The following is a 25614-nucleotide window of genomic DNA, read 5'->3' as shown; positions in this document are numbered from 1 at the left end:
CACTCTCCCGGCGGCGGCAGCTGCGCCGCCAAAGCCCCGGGCCCCAGCGGCCCCCCACCCCTCACTTGCGCGCTCCCACACTGCCTCCCCCCCCTCCCCGGGGGGAAGGCCTTTTAATTTATTTATTCTGCTGGGACTGAGGTGGGGGGCTTGGCTGGCGGGGGAGAGGGGGTCTCTTCGGCCTTCTACCTCCCGCGGCTGGGGCTACTCTTCCAGCTACCGGGCACTTCACGGCGTGCGCCCCCGGGGCCTCCCAAACTGTTTCCAAACTGCCCAGACCGGAGGTGGGCGCGTGGAGACTAGGCGAAAGGGCTGGGTTTGGAGGGGGCGATTGTGTGCTTGAATACTAGGAGACTGGGGAAGCAGACGTCGACCCCAAACGAGTTTGCAATCGAGGTATCTCCGATCCCGCTTCCTCTTCGGCCCGCACACCCCCTCCCTCCCTGGAGCAGTACTGGGGAGGGGAAACCAAGATTTGGAACCACATTAGCCTTCACATTCCTGGGAGGATACAGCCCTCGCCTGGACGTGGAAGATAGCTTTTTTTTTTTCCTTTCTGTTTTTATTTTTGGAAGGGAGCGCCCTGTAATTGTCCTGAACGCATGCTTCTTCCTCCAGGCACCAGCGACAGAGAGTCCCCTTTTTTGCATTTATCATTTTCCTTCCCCTTTCTTTATTAAAGGTCCGGGAGTGGCGGCGGCCAATCAGCGCTCGGCTTCCATTTTGTGAGTTCAACTCGGAGGCTTCCCCGGCTTCGCGTGGATATGTTTGCAGACCCCTCGGTCTCTCTTCTCGGGCTGCCGACATGAAGCAGCCGCCTCGCTGGGGCTTCGTGGTGGTGTTTTTCATATTGGGGCTCTTTTCGGGGTTTGTAATTTGGCCGTGGGTAGGTAATTGGCTGGAGCAGGGCGGCAGGGCGCGGCAGCCAATCAGCACACGGCTTCTATAGGGCTTGCGTTATTAGACGCTGATCTCAAAACATCCTTCATCAGACTCCAAGGAGAGGCCAACAGATGAGGGGAGCCATTTTTCTGCAATGGAATTAAATGGCCAAGTGGGTTTTTCCTTTGTTGCAAATGGGGAATGCTTTTCCTTTGACTCCACCATCCAGTTCAGGACGCCCGAATGTATTTAACATTTGCCAAAGGACTCACACTTGGAAGAATGAAGAAGACCTTTTAAAAAGATCTGGATTTTTCCTTATGACTTGGAATCCATCTTTGTCTTGTATAACTAGGTCATAGCACACTATCAATGTCAGCAGTTAACAGTTTTGAATTCAAAAAAACCTAAGTAAATGACATATTTAATTTTTTCCTTTTTTTCTTGGGTGGATGGGGGGAGAGCTTGGAGCTGTCTTAATCTGTATTCTCTTGACTGAACAATAAATTTTTAAATATTTCCTCTATTAAACACTTAACCTGGTCATCTTATTAACTACTCTTTTTAACAAGGTAATGTTTTAAATGTATAGTTGTAGGAATAGCGAAATGGCAGCAACAAAAAATTGTGAGCTGTTACTGTTAAATTTTCTAAAAAACCTTTTACATTGTAAGTACCCAATCCATTCTGTCCTTCCTGCACTGCAGTTTTCATGTTACTGTCGCCTGAAATGTCCTGAATTTTCGGAATCTTCATCTGCATGTGTGTCTTTGTCTCTGTCTGATATAAGTCAGTTAAAATGCTTTTAGACGCTTGCTTTTATAAAGCTACGGTTTTTAGTTCAAGCTTTTGGAAAAATGTTTATAGCAATAGATGCTGCTCCGACTTCTTCCCAGTAACTCGTACACTTTCTTTGAAAATCGATCTATTTTGAAGAAAAACAGTTGTTTTTTCTCGACTGGGGGGGGGGGACGACTGAGAGAAAGGAAGTCTTTCTTTACAAAGACTCAAAGCCGTCACTGAAAACTAGATTAAAACTGGAAAACAAGTCCTAGCTGGTGCAAGCCAAACACCCACGTTAACCCGGTGCTGTTTTCTATGGTGGTTGGGACGGCTGGTGAGCTATTTTGCCTTTTGTTTGACTTGACCGTGTTTTCGCCTTTTGTTTCTTAATGATCACACCATTGCTAAATCCAGAGCGGTAAACAGTCCACAGCGAAGCCGCCTTTTTGCCAGCCCAACCCTGGAAAGTTTGCAGTCGTGGAAGGAGCAGAAAATACTGAGTGTAACTTACAAAAAGGTAACAACAAAAGAACACTATTACCCCAGATTTTTTTTCCCAACTAAATAACCAAAACAACAACAAAAAAACCTTTTCATAATAACATCTCCAAAAACACCGCCCAGTTTTTTCTTCTAGACTCCATGGCACCGGGCTGAGCGGGTAAGTAAAAAACTAAAATAATTTAGAAAAAACTTAAGTGCCTTTGCCCCCTTCGAGGAACTCTTGATTGAGCAGGCCATGGGCTGTAGGTGATGGGAGCTGAGGTTTCTAGAGCTTGAGTTTGGCAACCGGTGACAGTGGGCGGGTGAGGGGACAAAGACTCTCCAGACCCCTTTGCCTTTTCTGCCCCAGAGGCGAAGAGAGCATCTCCCCAGTACCCTGGGACATCCATGGAGCTGTCTGCGATAGTCCCTTTGGCTCGCCTCAGGTCTGAACCTTGGTGGCAGAGAAGAAATTTAAGTGCTTTGGAGATGGAGGGGCTGAAAGAGCGAGGAAACCTTCCCACCCATCCTAAGGTTTCGTTCCCATTTGATTGTGGGGTTTCTGCACCCTTAAATCAGCTTTTCGGGGCTCCGGGGCTCGCCTGCTCTTCCAAAGAGAAAAAGGACAAAAGGCCGGCGTCCATGTTGGCACCATGACGCAGCATCTCTCCCGCCTGCAGCCGGGCGCTGCCTGTCCTCCCGGCCGTGCTCGCTCCTCCCTCCCAAACATGAGTTTTATTTTCAGGTTTTGAGCCGAGCCGCTGGCTGGGCCGGGTTGGGGCCAAGGCTGGGGCCGCCCGGCTGCTCAATGCTGCGGTGGCTAATGGCGGCCGGCTCTCCTCCTTCCTTCCGCCATTGTCTTTCCCCGGTTGTCGCTGGGAGGCAGTCCCGGGTCCTAAGAGCCCGCAAGGCAAGGCACCCGGGATACCGGTGACGGGTCTCTGGCGGCCTTGGGCCTCCGGGGCGTCGCGTACCACAGTTCCCGCACTCGCCCACCCACCCCACACCCGCCCGCCTGCCTCCGGGTGAGGCGTGCGACTCCCGCAGTGGCGGCCGCGGGAGGAGCCGGAGCTGGGCTGGGCGAGCCGCTGGAGGCGGGTTGAGGACCCTGATCTCCGCTGAAGCCCCGGACTCCATGGCCCAGGAGGGCACGAGGCCTCTCTCTGGCTGCTGTGCCTGCTGTTCTGCCTCGAAACAGGAGCCAAGTAGCCAAGGGCTAAGAGGCTGCCTTCACTGCCCACTTGGCTTCAGGAGACCCACCCCGGCCTCCCCCAGTCGTTCTTTGATAGCCGAGCCGGAGGGGCGGGTCTCCCCTTTTGTCCCCCACTTTGGGATAGAGGCCCTCGCGGTGCCTGAGTCCCTTCACTTGGTCGCCAGGGGCTCAGCCTCCAACCCAGCTCTGCGGGTTGGAGGTGTGTGTTAGAGGAGGGGGGCGGTTGGGGCCTGGGAAAGCCGATTGGGGCCTCCCCCTCGGGAACCCCCCCCTCCCGTGACAGTGCCCGAGGGTAAAGCCTTAGATCTCAGCCTTCCTGGGGGAGGGGATGCGGACAGGGCGGGCCTTTGGAAATGCAGATGAGCCGTCTCCTGCTGCTCGTCGCCCGGGCTGAACCTTAGTGACTCAGCCACCCCCACCCCACCCCCACCCATTCCAGAGTGAGGGCTGCCTTGTCAGCTGGAAGAGGGGGGGCAGCACTTCTGAGGCTCCCTTTCTATCTAGTAGACCCTGTTGGTTCGCATTTGGCCGATCCATTCTCTGACCTACAAACTGTGGGACTGCCCTAACAGATCGTCCGAATTCACAGGTATTGCTCGGAGCCCGGAGCAATGTCTCGGTTATCCCCCCCACAGTAACAATCCTTGCCTCCTCTGGACATCTGGAACAGGCCCAATTTGACTGACAGCTTGCCCACTAAGGTAGGTAAGAGCCCTTTTCCCAAGTTGAGAGAACTGTATCGGGGGCTTTGGCCTGCGGCCTTCGAAGGGCGGGTTGGGATCCCCAAACTCGCTGGGCTGGTTCAGCAGCCCCTCCCCCACGCTGATGTGGCGGTTGTGTCTGTGTGTGAAATGGGCGGCCTGCTGGGTCCATCCAGCCCCGCCTGTCAACCTCTGTTGTCAGGCGTTTAGGGCGGGCGATTCTCTGCCGAATTTAGCAACTTACTAGAGCAGGACTACGAAGTATTTCCCAGTGGTGTGTTTTATGGTGGGTGGGAGGGTCCTGGAAGCTTCTGAAGGCATTGACTGCTGCCAGGCTTGCCGGTGGTGCCTCAGCCATTTCTCCTGAGTCCCATTAGGGTGGCCAAATGAGCCACCCTCTGATGTCTGCCTTGCTGGCTAGACAAAGAACCAAAAAACCTGAAATCTTAGGCAGCCTTCCCAGAGAAAAGGTTTCCTTGACTTCTTTTCCTGGATTCTCACAGTGGCCTCCTAGCTCCTAACAAGGCCAGGATGGCGATAGCCTAGCCTGGCTTCTAGAACTGTACAAAGCTGGCTGTGAAGTAGACGGGCTCTTTACATGTGTTTACCGTGCATAGTCAACACGGTCTCCGAGCAGTCTCCTTAGCTGCAAAAATTAGGCACCGTAGCATAAGTCGGAAGGGGAACTCATTTAGCCTCACTGTGCCCGGCTCTTAAAAGCGTCTCATTCAGAAGGTGCATCTAAGAATTAGCACTTCTTACAAGGGCCCAGGCCAGTTTTCCAGACTTTCCCTGCTAGGTGACACCTGGGATATTCTCCATCTGTGTAGCTCCAGTTGGCTAGCCCTCCTCCGGCCCAGGAAACTTCACAGCTGAAAGTGGTTTGGCCCTTGATCTCTGACCCCTACTCCCCAAGAGTGCGCCTAGTTATGTTCTTTGATGAGCCATTTGGCTGCAGGTGCTTCCCGTTTTGGCCTAAGCTTCCAGCTTCTTCCCCTTGTTCGTCACCCCTACAGTGAGTGCTGAAGTGTGGCTTGGGGAGCCCGGCAGGCTTCACGGAGGGATTGTTGGAGACATGCAGGTTAGTGCCCAGTCGGGGGATGATTGAAGCCTGGCAGCTGTGAGCTAGTGACCTTGGACCAGTGCTGTCTCCTGTTCCGTTCCCCTCCCCCCACCCCCGTAAAAGGATCGTAACTGCTGGAAAAGGTTGGGCAGGATTAATGGCGATTAAGGGGGGCCGCACTCCTGCTCTAGCCTCCAGTACGATAGGGAATGTTGCTGGGAGTGGCTGCGTGGGTGGGGGCTGGGCTGTGTCTTGGGCTCCTCCCCGCCAGCCCACTTCCTGAAGCACGTGCCGGAGCCTCCAGGCAAAGGAGAAAGAAAACTGGCTCTGCTTGGGAAGGCGGCCAGCTGTTTTTCTTCCAGTGCAGTTTTCAGTCCGGGCTGTTCTGTAGTGGGTCACGATTTTTAAGGGTTACCCACTAATGACCCCAAGAAAAGAAACAGCTCGCCCAAGGTTCTGAGGCCACGACAGACAGGGTTCCAGGTTATCTTGGTTTTCAGCCCAGAGCCTGGGCCCCTGACAACCCCTTGCTCAGCTGTCTGGGTTATTTTAGGCACCCTCCCGTTCCAGCTGTCTGCTGCCATCACTGTCAGAGAGCTGTCTGATAGCTGATAGCGAGGAACCAGAATGGTCCTGTGGCTCCCGACGGTACAGAGGGCCAGGCTTCCAGCTCTGGGTGAGCTTGCTTTGTGCTGGGAGGGCTGAACTCTTCGCCCCGAGTGGGAAAAGGCAGGAAAAGCACTTTCTAAGTTGGGTTCATAATATACGGACCTTGTAAGCCACTTGGTCCTTCTAAGGGACCTGCTTTTCTGGCTAGAGTCCTTGTGTCTGGGGTCTTTATCTCCTCCAGCCTCAGACTAAGTAACCGAGTCACGCTGTGTCAGCTGTACCCTGGAGGGACTTTGGGGAACAATTAGGTGCTAAACTGTGTGGTGTGACTCTTGAAAGGGAAAGACAGAAGTGACAGGGCCAACTTGCGACCCATTTCCACCTCAGGCTCTTTCACCTCCGGTTTCGCGCTATCGCTCGCTCTCTCTCTCTTTTTTTTTTTTTCTTTTTCTTTTTCTTTTTTTTTTTTTTTTTTTTGGCCCCCTTATCACCTCCTGGGCAGTAGGGTGGAGCAGTTTGTCTGGCTGTTGTTCCTGGCCTTGAGGGGTGCCCCGCCCACTGGTCACCCACTGAGCTTGGGGCGGGGCTGCTTTGGCCTGCTGAGAGAGGGCCACGCCAGCGGAAGGACTGCCTGAGCTGGGCGGTGGCTGGACTAGCTTCACCCACACGGACTCCAGCGTCCCCGCCCCTTCCGTCTCCTCCACCTGGCCTGGAGCCCTCGTTTGGAATATGACCTTTTAGACACTCTAGGTGGAGACAGTAGTCAAGATGGGTAGGAACTCCCCACCATCACCTGCCCCAGTGTTTTCGCAGACTGTTCTGTGCTCTCAGGCAAGTTTCTGCGGGTGGAAACGAGGAGGGGAAAGTCGAACAACCTTGTAGGCTATTTCTAACAGAAGAGGGTCCTCTTGACAGGCTGAGACATAAGTACAATCCTTTTTGCCCAGCGTAAGCCATTTTTTGAGCCTAGCCTCTAGAAATGACTTGCCATCCTCCACTGGTTCCCTGGAGCTGTTAGGCAGCTGGGGCCTGAGGAAGACTGCCTAGCCAGAGGCTAAGATAGCACCCCAGGCACCCTGGCTTCACCCCCCCCCCCCATATCTGTTAAGTAGAACCTGGAGTCTCTCACTGCTATTGATACCATTTACATTTGGATACCTAAATAATTGGTTTATGGGGCCTCTGAGTAGGGGAGTGGTGCCCTCAGCCTCTCCCATCCAAATTTGTACTTTGTCTTGAAAGGCTGAAGGCATTCTGCCTCTGCTGTCCTGGGCTCTCTTCCCTGTTGGCCTCTGTGGCATAGTCTTCCCTGAGACAGTCCTGTGGTTCCCTGAGGGGCTTTGTGGTAAGAAGCAAATGAAGGAATCTCTCCCTCTCCTACGCTTTCCAGGAATTCCTGGAGAATCAGAGTGACCCAGGGCCCCCAGAACATTGCTGGTGAGGGAATAAGCCACCCTGTGTGGGTGAGTGAGTCTTATCTTCTCAGCTAGACCGGCCTGGCCTGGCCTGACCTCTGAGGAGTCTCTAAACAGCAGCTGGCTGGATTCCTGGGTATTTTTAGCTGCACAGATCCAGCCCCACCATCACCATGAGAGCTGGGTCCAAATTCAGCACGCCAGGCCTGCTAGTCCTGGGTTTCTGCCAGCCTCCTGATGAAGCTGGGTGGGTGGGTAGGGCAGGCTGGAACCAGTAGCGCGTGTACCCTGAACCCACCTGAGCCAGAGTCATTCGTTTCAGTCATTTCCTCTCTGAGGCTCCTGCAGACTTGCTCTGAGGATGGAGACTACAGACACTGGTCTCGGGGTTCTGTGGAAAGTTGGGAGCCCTCTCTTGGCTATATGGAGCAGAACAAGCACTTTTTCCTTCTAAGTGAATTTTCTCCCCTGGCCACATGCAGCCAGCCAGCCTCCCTGGCTCAGGACCAAGCCCAAAGAAGCCTGAAAGAAGAAACCTGGAATCCTTGCAAAGGTAAGTGGGTCCCAACTCCCTCCGAGCCATCCCCACCTTTGTGCTCCACCCTGGAGTGGCCTGCTCTATGTTCTCTGGGGAACCTTGCCTCTGGCATGCTGTCCCTCCTTTTTTGTTTTGGTTGTTTTTTCGAGACACGATTCTTCTGTACCTTTGTGGCCTGTCCTGGATCTAGCTCTTATAGACCAGGCTGGCCTCGAACTCAGAGGTCTGCCTGCCTCTGCCTCCCGGGTGCTGGGATTAGAGGTGTGTGCCACCCCCCAGCTTTTTTTTTTTTAACCATCCTCAAAGGGCCACTAAGATATAGCCGCAGCTTTCCTCCCTTGCCTGGTTTTGACAGGAATCATCTGTTGACTCTTTGTAGCCAGCCTTTCTTCCCCTTCAACCAACAGTCAGGCCCTCCCTGATATAGCTGTTACCTTGACAACCCCTTGGTCCTGTTTCCCCCTCGCCACTGAAACCTGAAGAAGGTTTTCAAGCTGCAGTACATTTGCCCAAGTTGGGCACAGCTTCTGCTTCCATTGGCACATCTTCTGCCCAGCTGTACCCAATATAACAAACACAGCCTTCCCTGGTCCCTTAGCTGATCTCACTGGTGCTGGGAACTCCTGTCAGACTGCTTCCTCCAGACTGCCTCGTTTCTTCTCAATAAACAAGTTGCAAGAAAGGAATTGAACGACTTGCTGAATTTTCGTCTAAGGGGCCTTCCTTGATCCAATGACAAGAGGCCTCTGCCCTAAAGCTGGAGGTTGATCAGGTTTCCACTCTCCCGGTCCATGTTGGCTTTTGAGTTTCCATGAGCGGTCGCTGCTGCCCTCTGGTGGTAGGGCTTTGCCTTGCGGCTCCTGGAGGAAAGAGGAGAGGGAGGAAAGAGGAGAGGGCGGGGAAACAAGAAACCCTGACATTTATGGAACCTCCTGGGTCGGTAGTTTACTCCACAAAGGGAAATTAACTGAAAGTTTGGGGAGAACTTGCAAATTAGGTATCACCAGGGTGGGGAGGATCAAGAAGATCCCTGAGCCCAGCCAAACTCCAGCTTGGAGGGTCGCGCTCATGCTATACCCCCAGGTGCGCCTACTGCTGGCTAGCTGCAAGGATCCCACTCCCTGACCACTGGCCTGCTTTTGAAAGTAGATCCTCAGCTCACAGTAACGGGAAAATGTCACAGTGACATCAACCAACTGTATCGCTAGTACTTGTTTGTATTAAGCTCTCAGCCAAGAGCTACTTGAATGATGATGGGAGTGGAATTCCTGGGGTGAAAGACACGGAGCCAGAGGACACCAGAACGCATCTTGGTGGAGATGGAGACTATTGGTTTCCAAAAGTTTACCGAAGGGCCAGGTGCTCTCGACCTGTCAGAGTCACGACAGTTGTCACTTGGGTTCACCTCTCTGAGCCTTGCTCAATACTACCTATGTATTTTGAGTCAGTCCTGGAAATAGGCTGTTCTGAAGGCACTGCAGAAGGCGTTTCCCAGCAGGGGGCGCCACGGTTCCACGGTGCCAGTCAACAGAACACCTGAGTAGGGACGGGAAGAGAGCAGAATTCCTATATTCCCACACTGACGAGGGCCAGGCGCAAACTATGTGGACGCACACAACGCACGTTCTGGTGTCTTCGCGGGAACGACCCAGGGACTACAACCCATAGGAAAACAGGCCACACTGGCCGACTAGCTGCAAGGGCTGGATGCGAACCCGTTTGCCGGGTACAGCCCCCAATCAAGGAGTCTACGGGGGGGGGGGGGAAGGAGGGGGATGAAGCTGGCCAATCAAAGAGTCCTCGCTAGGAGGCGGAGCCTGCCAATCAAGGGCTGTGTGAAGAGGCAGAAACCACGAATCTAACAGAGCTGTGGGTGTGCTGGGACACGTGGTGACGGGGATGCGCTGCGCTTGCGGTTCAGCATCCGGTTCCTCCGGGTTTGGTTTTTTTTTTTTTTCGTTTCCCCGGGGACTAAGAAACACCCGGGACTGGGAACATAGCAGAGAGTAATTGAGACAAGAGGGGGAACCCGGGAGGCTGCCTGGCAGAGGTGGCGACGGCTGCCCGAGGGCGGAGCCTCGTGGCCCCGCCCTGCTGCCCCGCCCCCGCCCTGTCGCTCAACTGGGCTCTGGCCAGAGCGCAGCATCCAGCGCGCTGCGGGCTCCGGGCTATGGACGCCCCAGGTGCCCCGGTCCCAGCCGCTGCCCCCAGCTCCGCAAGGAAGGAGCTGAAGATAGTGATCGTGGGTGATGGTGGCTGCGGCAAGACGTCGCTGCTCATGGTGTATTGCCAAGGCTCCTTTCCCGAGGTGAGGCCCGGTAGGTGGCAGGAGGGGTGAGGATGGGCTTAGGACCGCGGGGAGCAAGGGGGTATCCTCCAGCCTGGACCCAGGCCCAGAGTCTAGACCGTGGAGTCCTGGTGTCTCCTTCAGGCAGCCCTTCGAGAATTCCTGGGCTGAGCCCAGTGGTTTGCCAGGTCTGAGCTGGATGGAGTGATGGTGTTAGACAGTTGTGGGGGAGGGATCTGTCTGGGACTCTGGGTCCTCCTTTACATCCCTTAAAGGATCAACCCGACCCCTCTCTCACAGCACTATGCCCCGTCTGTGTTTGAGAAGTACACGGCTAGTGTGACTGTGGGCAACAAGGAGGTGACCCTGAACCTCTACGACACAGCTGGTAAGTGCACCAGAGCCCAAAGGGTCCCCTTGGTCATCCCCAAGGGTTTCCCCTGCCTTCTGGGGCATTCCCTTCCTGACACCCTACCATGCCAGAAGGTCTCTGTAGGGTGTTGGCTGGCTGGGAGGCCCTGCAAGCCAAAGGACCTCTGCCATCTCAGCTTTAAGAGGTGGTTAATAGGTTGAGGTGAACTCTGAGCCACCCCCTCCCCCCGAAAGCTATGTTCTGTTCTGCAGCTTTGTTTCTCTCCTGTGGTTCTAGAAAACGTGGGCTGTACTTCTACCTCCTAGGGTTGCAGAATTCCTTACTTACTGTGGTCTTTGAGTCCCCTGGGGCTTGGATTCCAATGGGCTGTGTTTCTGGGCCCTATAGTTTTAGGTTAGCAAGTTCTAGACCACAGCTGTGCCTCCAGGATTCTATGGCTGGCTCGTCTGTGTGGAGACCCCAAGGTCCTGTGAATGGACCTCCTACTGTGTCCCTGACTTCTGGGATCCTAGGCCTACAATCCATTTTATGTTTTCTTAGTTTTTCTGTGAAAAAACAGACAACTTTAGGAAAGAACCTAAGGTCTAAGAATTGGGTCAAAATAAGTTACTACTGCCAGCCCCTCAAAGAGTGGACTTCTGCTCATAGTCCACGAACACTGGGATTCCCTTGGGGTGCCATGAGCGTTTACAGGGTAAAGGTTGACCCAGGTGGAGCCTCACCCATCTTGGTGACTCAGTGTCTAGTGACTGAGTGGAACCACGTTACTGTCACCGAGTGCCCTTTCCCTGCTAGTCTATCCCTGTGTGTGAGGTAAAAAGTCTCAGGTCTTAAATGGAGTCCAAATCCAGGCATTCTCCCCAGCCCACCACCACCTGGAGAAGATCAAGGGGGGCTGTTCTCACCCCAGACTACCTCATTCCTGTAGTAGGTTCTATTGGAGACTTCCAGCTCCTCTGAGCGGCCCACTGAGGCTCTCTGCCCTCCCTCTCCTCCAACCCCAGGTGTGTGAGGAAGGAATTCTGAGGTGTGGCTTCAAGAGCAGTAAAAGTCTGTCTGGAAGACTTACTTTCACAGGCCTCTGCTCCGGGAGCCAGGGAGGGGCAGGCCCATTGACCATACTTTGGGGGAAGTACTGCTTGAGCAGAAGTATCGCGCCTCCCCACAGCTCAGGAGAGGCTGGGAAGTCTGGTTTTTTTCCTCCCTCTGCCATCAGTCTTTCCTGTCACATCCCAAAGTTCCTTGTTTGGGACTGTTTCCCCCATCAGACCAGAGCGGAGACCATTCTGGACATTTTCTGGAAAAAGGAAGATGCCCAAAGTACATGTCATGCGAGAGTGTCATATAGAGGGTTCCGAATGCAGCTGCTTCTTGGAGAAAGAGGCTGCACAGGGATGGAGGTAGAGCCAGGGGCTGTCCTCAGAAGGCTGAGATGATAGTACGGTGTGGTGATCGCATCTGTAACTTTCTGTACCTACTTGGAGCCAGACCAAGACCCTGACTTGGTTCTACTTAGTTGCGACATTGGGGGCATCCGAGTCTCATTTTCCTCATCTTTAATCAGAGCTAAAATAGTCAGAAGAGTGAGATAAAACTCATAGACACAGCATTCAGCACAGCGGCTGGCTCTTGGGCAGCTCAGCATATACTGATATGTATATGCTGAATATATATTGGTTTTTCGATACAAGACTTTGGAGCCTGTCCTAGAACTAGCTCTTGTAGACCAGGCTGGCCTTGAACTCACAGAGATCTGCTTGCTTTTGCCTCCCGAGTGCTGGGTGTGTGCCACCACCGCCCAGCTTTTGCATATACTGTTATTTAGACTTCTTTTGTGCTAGGGTTGAAAAATCAGACCCTTGTGCATGCTAAGCTCTACCGTTGAACTACATCCCCAGTCCTCAGTCTGAGTTTGTTCAAGACAGGGTCTCTGTTCCTGGGGCTGGCCTCAGACATGCTTAGTAGCCCATGATGCCTTCTAGTTCTCCAGCCTCCCTTCTAGCCACCTGAGGTAGCCACACTACCCCCCCCCCACACACACACACATGCACACTCACGGCTCCCGCCCCAGCTCTTACTATAGGGTGTGGAGAATCTAGATACCCTCTCAAGGACTGTCTACTGTACCTTTTCTGGGACAGGATTCCTAAGTCCTTCGAGCTGTGTTGAAGAGTAGCGTGTTGTCTGTCACTCAGGAGTGACTGGGCAAGTCCTAATGGTTGGAGGAAATTCCCTGGCCAGTGAGCAGCGAGCATGAGGCTGGCTCATGTGTGTTCACAGTGTTTGTCAGGAGGAGGCTCTCGCAGTGACGGTGGGATAAGTGAATTCATCATCGGGAAGATGAGTCAGCTCTACCTGTGGCTGGGTCTTGGGACACTGTGGGAAGAAGTGATGGCTAGTAACTGTCTGGACTGGAGAAAAGTGGAGGCTACAGGGTGAGGGCAATGACTGAGTTAGAAATGAGTCTAAAAAAATGCCATAGAAAGCTCTGGAACTGGGGAGAGGGACCTGCCTCCCCAGTCGGCAATAATCAGCATTATGGAACAGGAATGACCCCAGAAAGCTAATTTTTTACCAATCCCCAAATGGAATGACAGCCATGGGCAGTGCTAACGTCAGTGCCCACAGGCCCCACATGTAAGGCCTGTCTGGCTCCTTGCTTCCATCCTGCGGAAGCAGAGACACCACAACCTTTACCAAGCTCAGAAGGTGGAGGGGGTGGGGCCCTAGCACCCACAGCTCTAGGAGCCTCCCCTGAGCCCTGACATCTTCAGACAGGAAGCTGTGGTGAGGCCAGAAGTTGCTAGGCAGAGGGGAGGTGTCATGGTGCAGTGGGGGTGTTTAGAAAGTACCCAGAGAGGCTAATCTAGACTTAGAGGGGCACAGAAGCATGGGGAGCTGTGTGAGAGAGAATAGGAAAGTTGGGGGACAACAGCTGCTAAGACAAGGGGTCAAAACAAGAGGGGCATTATGGTCCTAGAGTCGGGACCACTCCAGCCTAGAGCCAGCCAAGTCAGGTACCATGGTCGCATATCAGGACGGGACTTCCCTGTCTTTTCCTGTCCCTAGGGAGGGAAGGGGGTAGAGGGGCCCTAGCAAAGCCAGTAAGAGTGGGTTCCTCCTTCAGCAGCTTCCCCTTCTCATGCTGTCCACACCTCTAACCTATGCTTTGGTCAAAACGGGTCACCTCCTGGCCTCCAGCAAATTCGGGGGTACTGTGTCTTGATGACATGCTAGTCTCCAATACAGCTCTAGGACTCAGGAACCTTGTGCCGGAAAAGGGACATGGTCAAGTGGGGAAAGCCCCATCCACAGGAAACGTCAGGTGGAGGGACGGCCTCACTTTCACCTGCCTCAAAAACTGCTAGCTGAGGGGAAATGGGACTCCAGAGGAGCTCTGGCCACAGCCCCGTTCCTCACTAGAACCAAGGGCATGCTTAAGGAGATTATGGGCAGGTGATGTGGGCATCTTCATGGGCAAAATAGGAAAACAGACCAACCTAGTGGGTGGGAGGCCTCCTTAAGGGGTTCAGAGATTCAGGGGGTTAGAATTGCACCCATTAACCTACCATGGAACTTTCTGCTTCAGTAGTAACCACAATAGCGGTGGTTACACCTCTGCCCCCCTCCCCAAGGGCAGAGGCTGTCTGTCACCTCTTTCCCAGGTAAGGGAATTAAGACTTAGAAAGGAAAGTGCTAGGCTCCAGATGTGTGTCCACGTCATGGACTTCCCTGCAGGGAAGATGCGGCAGCAGAACCTAAATTTCTTTTTTTCTTTTTTGTTTCTTGTTTTGTTTTTCAAGACAGCGTTCTCTGTGTAGCCCTGGCTGTCCATGAACTTGCTCTGTAGACCAGGCTGGCCTCAAACTCACAGAGATCCACCTGTTTCTGCTTCTCAAGTGCTGGGTTTAAAGGTGTGTGCCACCACCTCCTGGCTCGAATTCCTTGTGTTTATGAAAGGCCTACGCTGAATCCTGAGAGAAGTCAGGTCAAGCCTGAGGAGGAAAGGGGAGTCTAAGCTGGCTCCCCATTTCCTCACAAAGGCCTCTTTTTTTCTTGAGACAGCTGCCAACATTTTCCCTGTCAAACTTGCCAGGGCTGGGGTACTGTACTAATTTAGTGTTCCAGAAGCAACTTTGGAGGAAAAAGGGGCTTATTTTATTTATAGGCTATGGTCTATCATTGCAGGAAGCCAATGCAGAAACTCAATAAACTAGTGGGTTTGTTGTTGGTGGTGGGTTTCTGTTTTGTTTTGTTTTTTCAAGACTGGGTTTCTCTGTGTTACAGTCCTAGCTGTCCTGGAACTAGCTCTTGTAGACCAGGCTGGCCTTGAACTCACAGAGATCCACCTGCCTCCACCTCCCGAGTGCTGGGATTAAAGGCATGCGCCACCACGGCCCAGCTTGAACCTGGGTCCTTTGGAAGAGCAACCAGTAACCACTTAACCACTGAGTCATCTCTCCAGCCCCCAAAATGAAATTTTAAAAAAGTGTTTTGACAGGATAAGCATTCAGAGAGAAGTGTTACTCTTACTAAGCATGGTGATCACGGTCATAAAGACTTGCCTGTTTTTATGGCTCCAGTCACAGATGAGGAGGCTGAAGGTGGCTTCATTCCTACTGGGAAAGCCTTCCTGGGGGGACTCTGGGTGCTTTTAGAGTGTCTGGGCAGGAGATGACCTTGATAGTGGGGACTAAGCTGTCTGGCACTGCCCAACTGTGACCTTGACAGGGAGGCTCCCCTCAACCACGTGGGCTCTTAGCAAGCACCTGGGTGCTGCTTGGATTCTCTTGGATCAAGAAGTGAAATGCAAAACCCACCAAAGGGCTGTGTGGAAACAGCTCTGGGCTTAGCTGTCTCCCTTCCCTCACTCAATTTTTATTGTGCTCACCTGGCTTCCCAGACTTGCAGTGGCCCCCTACTTGGGAGTGGGAAACAAACGTCATAAAAGTAATGTGACATCAGAAAATAAGATGTATCTTAAAGCAAAGAGAAAAAGAAAGAGAAAGAAAACCCTTGTTATGGGATAGAGGGACACCAAGAGGCCATTGCTTCAGGGTGGTTGTGGAAGGTTTCCTGGAGGTGACATTTCTGCGTAGAAAAATGAGAGAATCAGCCAGCTGCAAACTGTTAAGAGAACCTTCTGGAAGAGGGAACAGTAATGGCAGTGTGTGTGAACACTCTGAACATACTGTGGTTCCTCTTCCTCCAACCCACAGCCACCGACTCCACCCTCAACTCTACGCAGGTCCCTCGCTTTAATGTATAGTTGAGTTGAGCCCAGCACATCTCTTTCCTTTCCTGCCAACAATTAGCTAGTATTTCCTGAATGTCTCCTGAGGGCCGGGAATGGAGGAGAGACATGGTCAGTCTCTGCCCTCACAGTGTGCCCTGCCTTCAGGTGAGAAAGTAAACAACAGGTACGCATCTAAGGAACCTGTCTGGAACAAGCAGAATAGGACACACTTGGAAGACATGCTGAGAGCAGGGAGGACCTGTCAGAGGAGGTGTCCTTCGAACCCACAGCAGTTGGCATGCAGGGAAAACCACAGTACCTGGCCCTCATTTTGTAAACTATTTGTGGAACCCTATAGACAAAATTTTGGAAGAGAACAAATGTGTTTCTTGTATCAGAGTTATGATCACCACCCTAACCCCACCTACAACTTAGAGGCCCAGAGCCTGACTTTACACAGTACAAAATAAAAGCTGTTAGTTCGTATTAATTCCACTTAGAAGGTTTGGAGTTGCCTTCTAACTCAGTGGCTTTAGGCAAGTTGTTTCTCTTCTGTGAAATGAATCTGCGTAGAGTCATCCCTCAGTATTCCCAAAGGATGGGTTCCAAGACCCTTATCCTACCCCGTTGATAATAAAATCCATTGAGACTCAACTTCAAGATCTTAGAGAAAATGGTACAGCATCTATGGCATACCTACACATACCTGTTTAGTTATCCCAGGTTACTGAGGATACAGTATCAGTGTTATGTAAAGAGCTGCCGCCTGTATTATTTAGGGAAATGTGACAAGACTGTTTGTTCAGTACAGATACAATGTCGCTTTCTGAATGTTTCTTTTTTCTTTTGTGTCTTTTGGTTTCTCTGTATAACAGTCCTGGATGTCTTGGAACTAGCTCTGTAGATCTCTGCAGAGATCGCCTGCCTCTGCCTCCCCAGTGCTGGTATTAAAGGATGCAGCCCAGCTGTTTCTGAATGTTTCTAGCAGAAGTTGCTTCTGTGGAGAGAGGATCCAAAGATACTAGGTTGACTGTCGCTGTACTTTCCCTTGGTTGTAATTAAGGGCATATACTTTTTAAGAATTATTTTTATGTCTGCTTATCTGCATGTATGTATGTGCAGGACAGGAGTATGTACCTGGTGCCTAAAGTGGTCAGAAGAGGGAATCAGATTCTCTGGAACTAGAGTTACAGATGACTGAGTCATGTGAGTGCTGGGCACAGAACTCGGGTTCTCTCCAAGAGTAGCAAGTATTTTCTTCTTTATTCTAATGTTTAGTATGTATGTGTTCATGTGTGTGTGTTCGTGGGTATGTGTATGTGAGTGTTAGGAGTGTTAGTACCTCTAGAATCCAGAAGGCACTGGATTTCCAGGAGCTGGAGTTACAGGCAGTGATGTGCTGGGAGCTGAACCCAGGTCCTCTGCAAGAGCAGCAAGTGCTCTCAGCCTCCGAGCCATCTCTTCTGCCCCGTAAAGAATCCTTATGATGAATGGCAAACACTTAAACTAGATGGCTCAGCGGTTAAGAGCACTTGTTGCTCTTATAAAGGGCCCAAGCTCAGTTCCCAGCACCCATGTGGCAGCTCACAATTGTCTGTAAGTCTAATTCTAGGACATCTGATGCCCTCTTCTAGCATTTGTGGGCACTACATGTACATGGAACACAGATGTACATGCAAGAAAAACATGTATATACATAAAATAAAAAGTAAGTCTTTAAAAAAAGAAAAATCATACACTGGGGTTGGAGCGATGGCTCAGCAGTTTAGAGCACTTGCTCTGTACAGGAGTCAGTTTAGGTCTGCAGTCCCCACATAGTGACTCAAAGCCACCTGTAATTCCAGCTCCGGGTGACTGATATACACCCCAGAACACACATGATGCGCACACCTATATCCGGGCAAAACATTCATATCCATTGTGATGCTCTGAATGAAAATGGCCCACATAGCTTATATGTTTAAATGCTTGGTCCCCAGTTAGTAGAACTATTTGAAAATGACTAGATGGTGTGGCCTTGTTGGACGAGGTGTGTCACTGGGGTTGGACTTTGAGGTTTCCAAAGTCCTCACCAGATCCTGCCTGCCACTTGCAGATCAGATGTGACCTTAGCTATCGCTCTAGCATCACACCTGCCATATGCTCCCCATCATGATAAGGAACTAGGCCTCTGAAAGTGTAAGCAAGCCCTCAATTAAATGCTTTCTTTTAAAAGTTGTCTTGGTTGCTGGGCTCTGGTGGTGCACACCTTTAATCTCAGCACTCTGGAGGCAGAGATAGGCAGATCCCTGTGAGTTCAAGGCCAGGCTAGTCTACACGTAGTTAGATCCAGGATGCCATGGCTATATAATGGGATATTGTCTCAGGAAAAAAAGAAAAAGGAAGAAGCCATTGGTATTTTTAAAAGGATGGCATGGGGGTGGGGTCACTAACAAGCAAACAGACAGATCCAAGCTGTGCACAGGGCGCTCTGTAGGACAGCCGCCAGCCTGGTGTGGCAATTAATCACTTGAAATGTAGCTAGTGAACACAGGACTCAATTTCTTCTTGTTAATTAGTTGACATTCAAATAGTCACATAGGGCTGGAAGCTGGATACACAGGCCTAGAAAGACACTGGCAGAGATTTAGATAGAAGACTGCGTAGGGTTATATGTGGGTAACATCCTGAGCCAGTGCCCTGACACCCACAAAGGGTGTCTCCTAGTTGTACTGGGGAGAGAGGCCAAAGTCAAGCGCCCCTTCCTCCCATGTTGAGGGGACCTGAAGGACAGCATGGGTATTTTTCCTGGCCCAGCTGTCATCATGATGGCTGGCACATACTCTGTTGACCCCATCCATTAGAGGAATATTGGCTGGTGGCAGCCCATGAGGCGGGTTTTATTTTCCATGTTCCTAATTGTATGGGCTCATATGTGCCTGTAATATCAACAAGACTTGGAAGTTGGAGGCAGGTTGAGTCAGGAGTTCAGGAGCAGCCTGTCTCAAAAACAACCCACATACATGCATGCCACACACAATACATGTTAAAAAAAAAAAAGTAAAGAAGGCAAGTCCAGTGGCACACGCCTTTAATCCTAGCACTTGGTGGGCAGAGGGGGGGAGAATCTCTGAGTTTGAGGTCAGCCAAGGCTTACGTAGTGAGACTGTCTTTTAAAATAACAGAACAGAAAGATGGAGAGATGGCTTAGTGAATGAGAGCACTGGCTGCTCTTCCACGGGACCCCGAGTTCTATTCCCAGCACCCACATGATAGCTCACAGCCATCTGTGACTCCAGTCCCAGGGGATCTGATGCCCTCTCTTCTGGACTCCAATGGCACCACATGCATGGCACATAAACATATATTCAGGCAAGACACTCATACCCATGAAATAAGTCAATTCAAAAAGTCGGGTGCTGCAGATTTAACCTGGGTCATTTCTGCAAGAAAGGTCCTCCCAGCCAGTGCTGCACCAAGCCATCTCTCCAGTCCCCAAAATAAGTTCATTAAAAAAAATTGTTTAGGTTTATGTGTATCGGTGTTATGCATCCACTATGTGCACATGTGTCTCTGGTGCCCCCGGACATCAGAATAAAGTGTCAGGTCCCCTGAAACTGGAGTAGTGGGTAGCTGTGAGCCACCAGATGGGTGCTGGGAACAGAGCCCCGGTCCTCTGGAAGAGCAGCCCGTGTTCTTCACTGCTGAGCCATTTCTCCAGCCCCAGTAAATCAGTTAAGACAATTTAAAAAAAGGAATGAAAACCTAGCCACTAGGGTAAAGATTAACTGACCCATCACATAGAACTGCTGGGAGAGGGGAATCCATTTTCCCCAAGAGTGGCACTGGGTGTATCACCCCCTCCAGGATGGGCCTCGTGTGCAGGAGTAGCTGAATAATCTATAATGGACTCAGCGGGTTTTTTGTGTGCTTTTATTTGGTTACAGTTCAATGTTTTTTAAATTGTAGGGGCGTGGTTGTTTTCTTGGTTTTGGGGGTGTCGTACTGGGTTTTTGCTCGTATTTTGAGAAAGGGCTTAAAGTCATATGAATTGGAAGGGAAGATTATGACCAAGATATGTTTAAAAACTTGTTTTAATGAAAAACAAACAGCAATTCTCAAATAACCAATAAAATTTTCAAAATTGAAAAATAGAAAGAAAAATTAAAAGATGCCGATGTTCCAGGTGGAGACTCAGGTTTCACAGGTGACTTATCTAAGTCACACAGCAAGTGAGAGACGCAACTTGTGTCCTACCTGCCTATGGTGCCCATGACTTTAGAAGCTGTGCTTTGGTGGAGCTCAATGAGGCCATAAGACCAGGCAGGAGAGAGGGGGAACCTGTGCCCTGTTACCAATGGGAGACCCAGAGTGTACATCCTGAGTGCAGGCTGGCTGGGGACAGGATGGGTGGGTGCCTCCTGGACTTCCATGTTCCTGTAGGAGATGGACATCACGTTTACACAGAGGTGGTTGAGGGTCACCAGTGAGTTCTAGGTGTTCCTTCCCCACTGTGGGAGGTGATTCAAGGGGGTGTGTAATCCTGACGGTTTCCTGGACTAGGAAAAACCCACCTTTCTGGTGAAGTGGGTGAACTCTGACTTCACCATGGAACAATGACAGGGTTGGTGGGGCTTGCTGGGATTGGCGCCAATACCATGACAAGCAAAGGAAGGCTGTTCTGAGGCACCTTGCTAGGAGAGCAATGGGGGTAGCATGTGTGCTGATACCACAGGGTAACTGCAGAGACAGATCAAGCAAGTGAGCCAAACAGGGACACTGAAGCTCAGAAGGTTCTCTGGGTTCTCCTGTGCAGACTCTAGAAGTTTAAAACCGTTGACAGAAACTTCCTGTGGCTAGGAATGATGTATGCCGATGCAGGTGGTCCAGGCAGAGGCAGGAAGGTGGCTGTGCATTTGAGGCTAGCGTGGTCCACACAGCAAGTTCCCGGTTAGCAAGAGCTGCACAGTAAGATCCTATGTTAAACTGGGTTGTGGTGGGGCACACTTTTAATCCCAGCACTCAGGAGGCAGAGGCAGGAGGATCTCTGAGTTCAAGGACAGCCTGGTCTACACAGTGAGAGTTCCAGGACAGCCAGGGCTGCACAGAAACCCTGTCTCGAAAACCCAAGGGAAAAAAATGTCAAAAACAAACAAAACAAATACAAATTTAAAAATTGTTACCTCCAATTTTTACAAAAGCAGAATGAGCCACACCTAGGCCCAGCTTCTAGGTTCTGATTGGACTGGGCCTTTGGAGCGCTATGTCTGGGACTGTCACATGTCCCCTGGTGGGTGCCAGATGCAATGGGAGCTAACTGCCCCATGAGATGTGGTGATAGATGTGTCTATTCCTACCTCATTAGCATTTGCAAGAATGGGTAGGAGGAACCCAGGCAGCTGCCCCAGAACCAAGGAGGCTGGAGCCAGCCCATGCTTCTGGGCCTGGGAGACATCCGAATGGCAAAGACCCCAGATCCAAGTCTCAGGCTGGCAGGCAGGGGAGTACACTATCCTTGGCAGAAGGCTACAGTTTACAGTTCTCTGTTATCACTCCAGCTGAGTGCATGGCTTTGATGGCATAGGATCTAGTCCCTCTCTCCCTGTCCTGTCCATTTTATAAACGAGGAAACTAGGCCCTGCACTCATCCCTCATCAAAGCCCAAGGATTCGTGTCTCTGATGCCCCTCTGGTTTCAGGGCAGGAAGACTATGATCGGCTGCGGCCCCTGTCCTACCAGAACACACATCTCGTTCTCATCTGCTATGACGTCATGAACCCCACCAGCTATGACAATGTCCTCATCAAGGTAAAGTCCTGCCTTCCACTGAGAGTAGGGGCAGCTCCAGGGTGGCCTCCGCCCTGATACCCTGCTTTTTCCCTCCTCAGTGGTTCCCTGAAGTAACACATTTCTGCCGAGGGACCCCCATGGTTCTCATCGGCTGCAAGACAGACCTGAGGAAGGACAAGGAGCAGCTGCGGAAGCTCCGGGCAGCCCAGCTGGAGCCCATCACCTACACACAGGTGGGCCAGGGTCCCAGCTACCACTCAGGTCCTCGGTCCCTGAACAACCATTGCCAGAAACCACCCAGGGCTTGGTCTTTTCAACTGGAGCCTTAGCAGGCTTCTGGAGAGTGGAAGCAAACAAAGGTCTAAGAGCATCCAAAGTAGCAGCAGCAGCAGTAGCAGTAGTAATAATAATAATAATAGTAATAATAATATAATAATAAGGCGCACACCTTTGATCCCAGCACTCGGGAGGCAGAGGCAGGCAGATCTGAGCTTTTGAGGCCAGCTCAGTCTATGGGCTACACAGAGAAAAACCCTGTCTCAAAACAAAACAAAACAAAAACTAATAGGCTAGGGCTGGGTGGCTGTGTGGCACACGCCTTAAATCCCAGCACTCGGGAGGCAGAGGCAGATGAATCTCTGAGTTCAAGGCCAGCCTGGTCTACGTAGCAAGTTCCAGAGCTACGTAGTGAGACTCTGTCTTGAATAAACAGAAAGGAATAGGCACTAATAATAGTAAAACCAAGGTTTTTATTATGTCAGTTAACCAGCAAACTCAGTTGTTGAGTTTGGAAAAGAGCCTGAGATGTAATTAGCCCCAGTTCTCAGAATATCAGAATTCAGTTCCCCTCCGCTGAGAACTTGGGAGAGGACTGGGGGTGGGGGGTGTCTTTCTTCCATCCAGCCATGCAAACACCAAACTGGCCAGCACTTAGACTTTGGCCACCGAAGTCAGTTCTCCAACTCTGGAGAACCTCCAAAGCTATCCCAAACTCCTAAGTCTCTGAGGGGGTGTCAGGAGGCATCAGGCCCTCCTCTAATTAATACTGCCTCCCCCATCCCGCCGCAGGGCATGAGTGCCTGCGAACAGATGAAAGCTGCGCTCTACCTGGAATGTTCCGCCAAGTTTCGGGAGAATGTGGAAGACGTCTTCAGGGAAGCTGCCAAGGTGGCCCTCAGTGCCCTGAAGAAAGCACAAAGGCAGAAAAAGCGCAGGATCTGCTTGCTGCTGTGACCTTGGGGCACACAGCCCTGAGTAGGGCTGTCCTGGTTAGGGACCCAGGCCTCGGCTCCTGCTGGGATTTTATCCCATCAGAGCACTGGGGCTAGACTCTTGGAACATTCTGGAACTGTTCCCTTTGGGTTCAGGCTATGGTTCGATGGTGAATGAGGATGCCAGACCCACCAGTGTTGCTCTCCCCTGGGGCTGACACTTGTTCCCAGGCCGCAGGAGGGCCCTCGGAACAGCTCTTCTTGCCCCAGCCATGCGTGTTTCACTTTCCAAACCCAATTCATGCTTGAAGCTCAGAAAGGCACGGAGAGTGTGCAAGTATGGATGTGCACTGCTGTTCACAAGTGTCCCAAGGTCACCGTTCCTCTTTCACCATCTCCCTGAGCTCCTGAGATAGCTCAGCTACATCCTCCAGCCTCTTCCTCCTTCCCGTCAGGAACTGAGGGCCACAGCCTATCAAGAGAACACAGGCATCAAGCCGGACATGGGCCGGCACCAGTTGTTCCCACTGTACCACACTGTTTGTCTTAGCCCGAGACACATGTTCAGGGGAAGAAGAAATAATCTCTTAAAAGGTCAAAATATACTCAGGCCTCCCATCTGATCCCTGCCCCAGATTTCACCTCCAAACCCACACTGACTTCCACTGGGGACTCCTCATAGACAGTGCCCGCGCCCCATCAGGGGCCTCAGGCGAATGGACTCTTTCCTTAGACCATCCCCATCTGTAAATGGCCAGGACTGGGTCATTTAAGTAATCAATCTCATCACCCCTCCCTGTTCAGTATCTGCTTCTACCAGGATGTGGGGCTCAGGAATAGCCTGTCCCTGCCTCCTTCCAGAACTGACCTGCAGACCACCAATGTCTACGACAGCAAGACTCTTGAGTTCTGAAATTCCTTCCGGAAGGTCTGCATTTCAGAACTTTTCAAGCCAAGTTTCCCAGGTGGTTTTAGTGCCCCCAAGAGGAAGTCAGCATCCCCCAAGAAGAAACCATGGCCTAGGTTGGCTCATCTGTCCTAGTACCTCTTGACTCAGCCCCCAAAGTCAGGTTGCCAAGGAAAGGGACTTCTGACCCCCTTCCCCCAAGTGCCCCAAGGCCCTGCTGTCCCCTGCAGAGCTAACCAAGGACCTCTTGGTCTCTCAGAATCCAAGGCCTTGTAGATAAATTATGATGTAGGGCAGAGGTCAACAAACCACAGCCTGTGGGCCACACGTGGCCACTGCCTGTTTTGTAAATAAAGTTTTATTGAACTGCCTCAGTTGTGCAATGGCAGGTTACCATAGGGCTAGCCTGCAAAGCCTGAACTACCATAGTCCGGCTTTAATGGGAAAAGTCTGCTGATTCCTAACCTGGGGCAATCCTGGGTACCTGCAGAGGGCAGGCCAGGTGATCCAAGGACAGGAGACCAAGGACAGAAGTAGGGCAGGGAGAAGGGAGGGGCGGGTTGTGGCAAACAGAAGCAGGTGCCTGATCTTGCCCCTTAGGAATGTTGCCAGGTCTTTCCATTTTTGTAAGGTAAACAGAAATCTGGATTCTTACGTGGGGGAGGCGAGATCTCATTTTTATCACATAACTAAAGAAATGTAAACTCCTGTGAAGACCAAATGAAGCATGTCTGAGGACACCAGCTGTGGAGTCGGATCTGAGCGGGCAGCTGAGGTCCATGGGTCGGAAGGGACAGAACATTCAACTGAACCTGTCTGCACCTCCACCCTTGCTGCTGCCTGGATCTCACAGGCCTTCCCACATAAGACTCTCAGAGATGGAGGGAGGCAGGGAACGAATGATCTCCAAATGGATTAAGTTCTAGTCACACTGGGTCTAGGGCCCATGTCAAGGACGTACAAGTCCCTGAAGGAAGGCTGAAGGGCGGCAGTGAGAAACCCCCAAGAGTTCACTGGAACGCAAACAACCCGGAAGCTTGGCGCCCTCTGGTGGTGACCATCCTTAAAACCCTGCCACCTCAGGTTCCAAGGGGAAGAGATCTCTAGATCCTGAGTAGGCTGTGCCACTTTCTTCCAGTGGCCAGCAGGCAGGTGGTTCAGGAAACACAAAGCAAGAGACAAGACAGTCAGGTTCTCTGAGAACTTAAATACTCCCTCACCACAGAGGGGGAGATGTTGGGGGGGGGTGCTTACAACAGAAGTGGTGGTCCAGGGGATGGGGTGGCCCAGAGAAGGGCGCTCCACAGGTGCTGAAGGTATCATTCCACCCGGTGCCTGGGACACAGTCAATAGCAGGTCAGCTAAAGCCAACCCCAGTGAGGCACATCTAAACCCCAGTGAGGGGTTCAAATGACAGGAGTAGGAAGAGAGGGGTTCCCTGAGGCTTTCTGCCCCTCCCTGGAAGACGGACGTAGATATGGCCACTGCCATCACCCAGAACTGCAGAGGTCTCGGATTCCAGGGATGCAGGGAAGACCCAGCATTAAATACATTATAAATAGGGAGCCGGGCAAGTTAATACTGTGCGCAAAGGTGCCCTTCACATTCCTCATGTCTGGCCAGGGACCAGGGCCTTGGCCCTGCTCCCAGTGATGCTGCTGGCCCCTGAGATGCTGCTGCCCTTGGCTACCAGTGACTGGCAGCCAGGGTGCTGACTGGAATCACCAGCAGTCTTAAGTCTCAAGACTCCCAGGCACAAGGGTCCAGAGGTTCATGGCTGCTTTGCCTTGTTCCTGTTCTTCTGGAGTTTGGCGTGCACGACTTTGAGTGTGGTCAGGAAATTGCCAAGGAAGAGGATGAGGAAGGTGAGTGCCAGAACAAATACCTGGTCGATCCAGACGTGCAGCACCCACCAATGCCCGGGGCAGGGAAGGAAGGAGAAGCTTGAGTCAATACCCCTGCAGAAGAACCTGCCTCTAACCTCAGCCCCCCAACCCTTAGCAAAGCCATAGGAGCCACCAGCAAAGTGTGGAAATAGGTGACTAAGTTCAGGTGGGGTTCTGGAAGACTGGGGTAACCCTCCTTCATTCAACAACACTGAGGGGCCCCCCGACCTCTCAAATTCCTTCCTACTATTTCCTCTC

At 51.7% G+C, this 25614-nt stretch overlaps 2 protein-coding genes across 15 annotated transcripts in view; one reads left to right on the top strand and one right to left on the bottom strand.

Annotated features, from left to right (window-relative positions):
- The first annotated feature begins 150 nt into the window (after positions 1 to 150).
- Rhof (ras homolog family member F, filopodia associated) lies at positions 151 to 23840 on the top strand. 11 transcript variants are annotated; one of them, XM_038346821.2, is made up of 5 exons: positions 9673 to 9995; positions 10275 to 10362; positions 21261 to 21370; positions 21451 to 21585; positions 22421 to 23840. In XM_038346821.2, the coding sequence occupies exons 1-5, from the start codon at positions 9858 to 9860 to the stop codon at positions 22583 to 22585; spliced, it is 636 nt and encodes a 211-aa protein (XP_038202749.1). In that variant the 5' UTR covers positions 9673 to 9857; the 3' UTR covers positions 22586 to 23840. The 11 variants fall into 11 exon arrangements, 1 of the variants encoding a protein (XP_038202749.1); XR_006020907.1 differs by lacking the exons at positions 9673 to 9995; positions 21451 to 21585; positions 22421 to 23840 and adding exons at positions 151 to 4062; positions 7632 to 7702 and having other exon boundaries at positions 21261 to 21307; XR_005287257.1 differs by lacking the exons at positions 9673 to 9995; positions 21451 to 21585; positions 22421 to 23840 and adding exons at positions 152 to 5801; positions 7632 to 7702 and having other exon boundaries at positions 21261 to 21307.
- Positions 22082 to 25614, bottom strand: part of Tmem120b (transmembrane protein 120B) — a 42938-nt gene continuing 39405 nt past the window's right edge. For 2 of the 4 annotated variants that reach the window (XM_038346817.1, XM_038346819.1), the window contains one exon: positions 22082 to 25355. In XM_038346817.1, the coding sequence (XP_038202745.1) occupies positions 25242 to 25355 (114 nt within the window). In that variant the 3' untranslated portion in view covers positions 22082 to 25241. The remainder of the gene's footprint in view (positions 25356 to 25614) is intronic. The other 2 variants (XM_038346818.1, XR_005287256.1) reach the window with 2 other exon arrangements.

This window comes from Arvicola amphibius, chromosome 10 (genome assembly GCF_903992535.2).
Source record: "Arvicola amphibius chromosome 10, mArvAmp1.2, whole genome shotgun sequence".
Taxonomy (NCBI): Eukaryota; Metazoa; Chordata; class Mammalia; order Rodentia; family Cricetidae; genus Arvicola; species Arvicola amphibius.
This window is presented reverse-complemented; position numbering and strand designations above follow the sequence as displayed.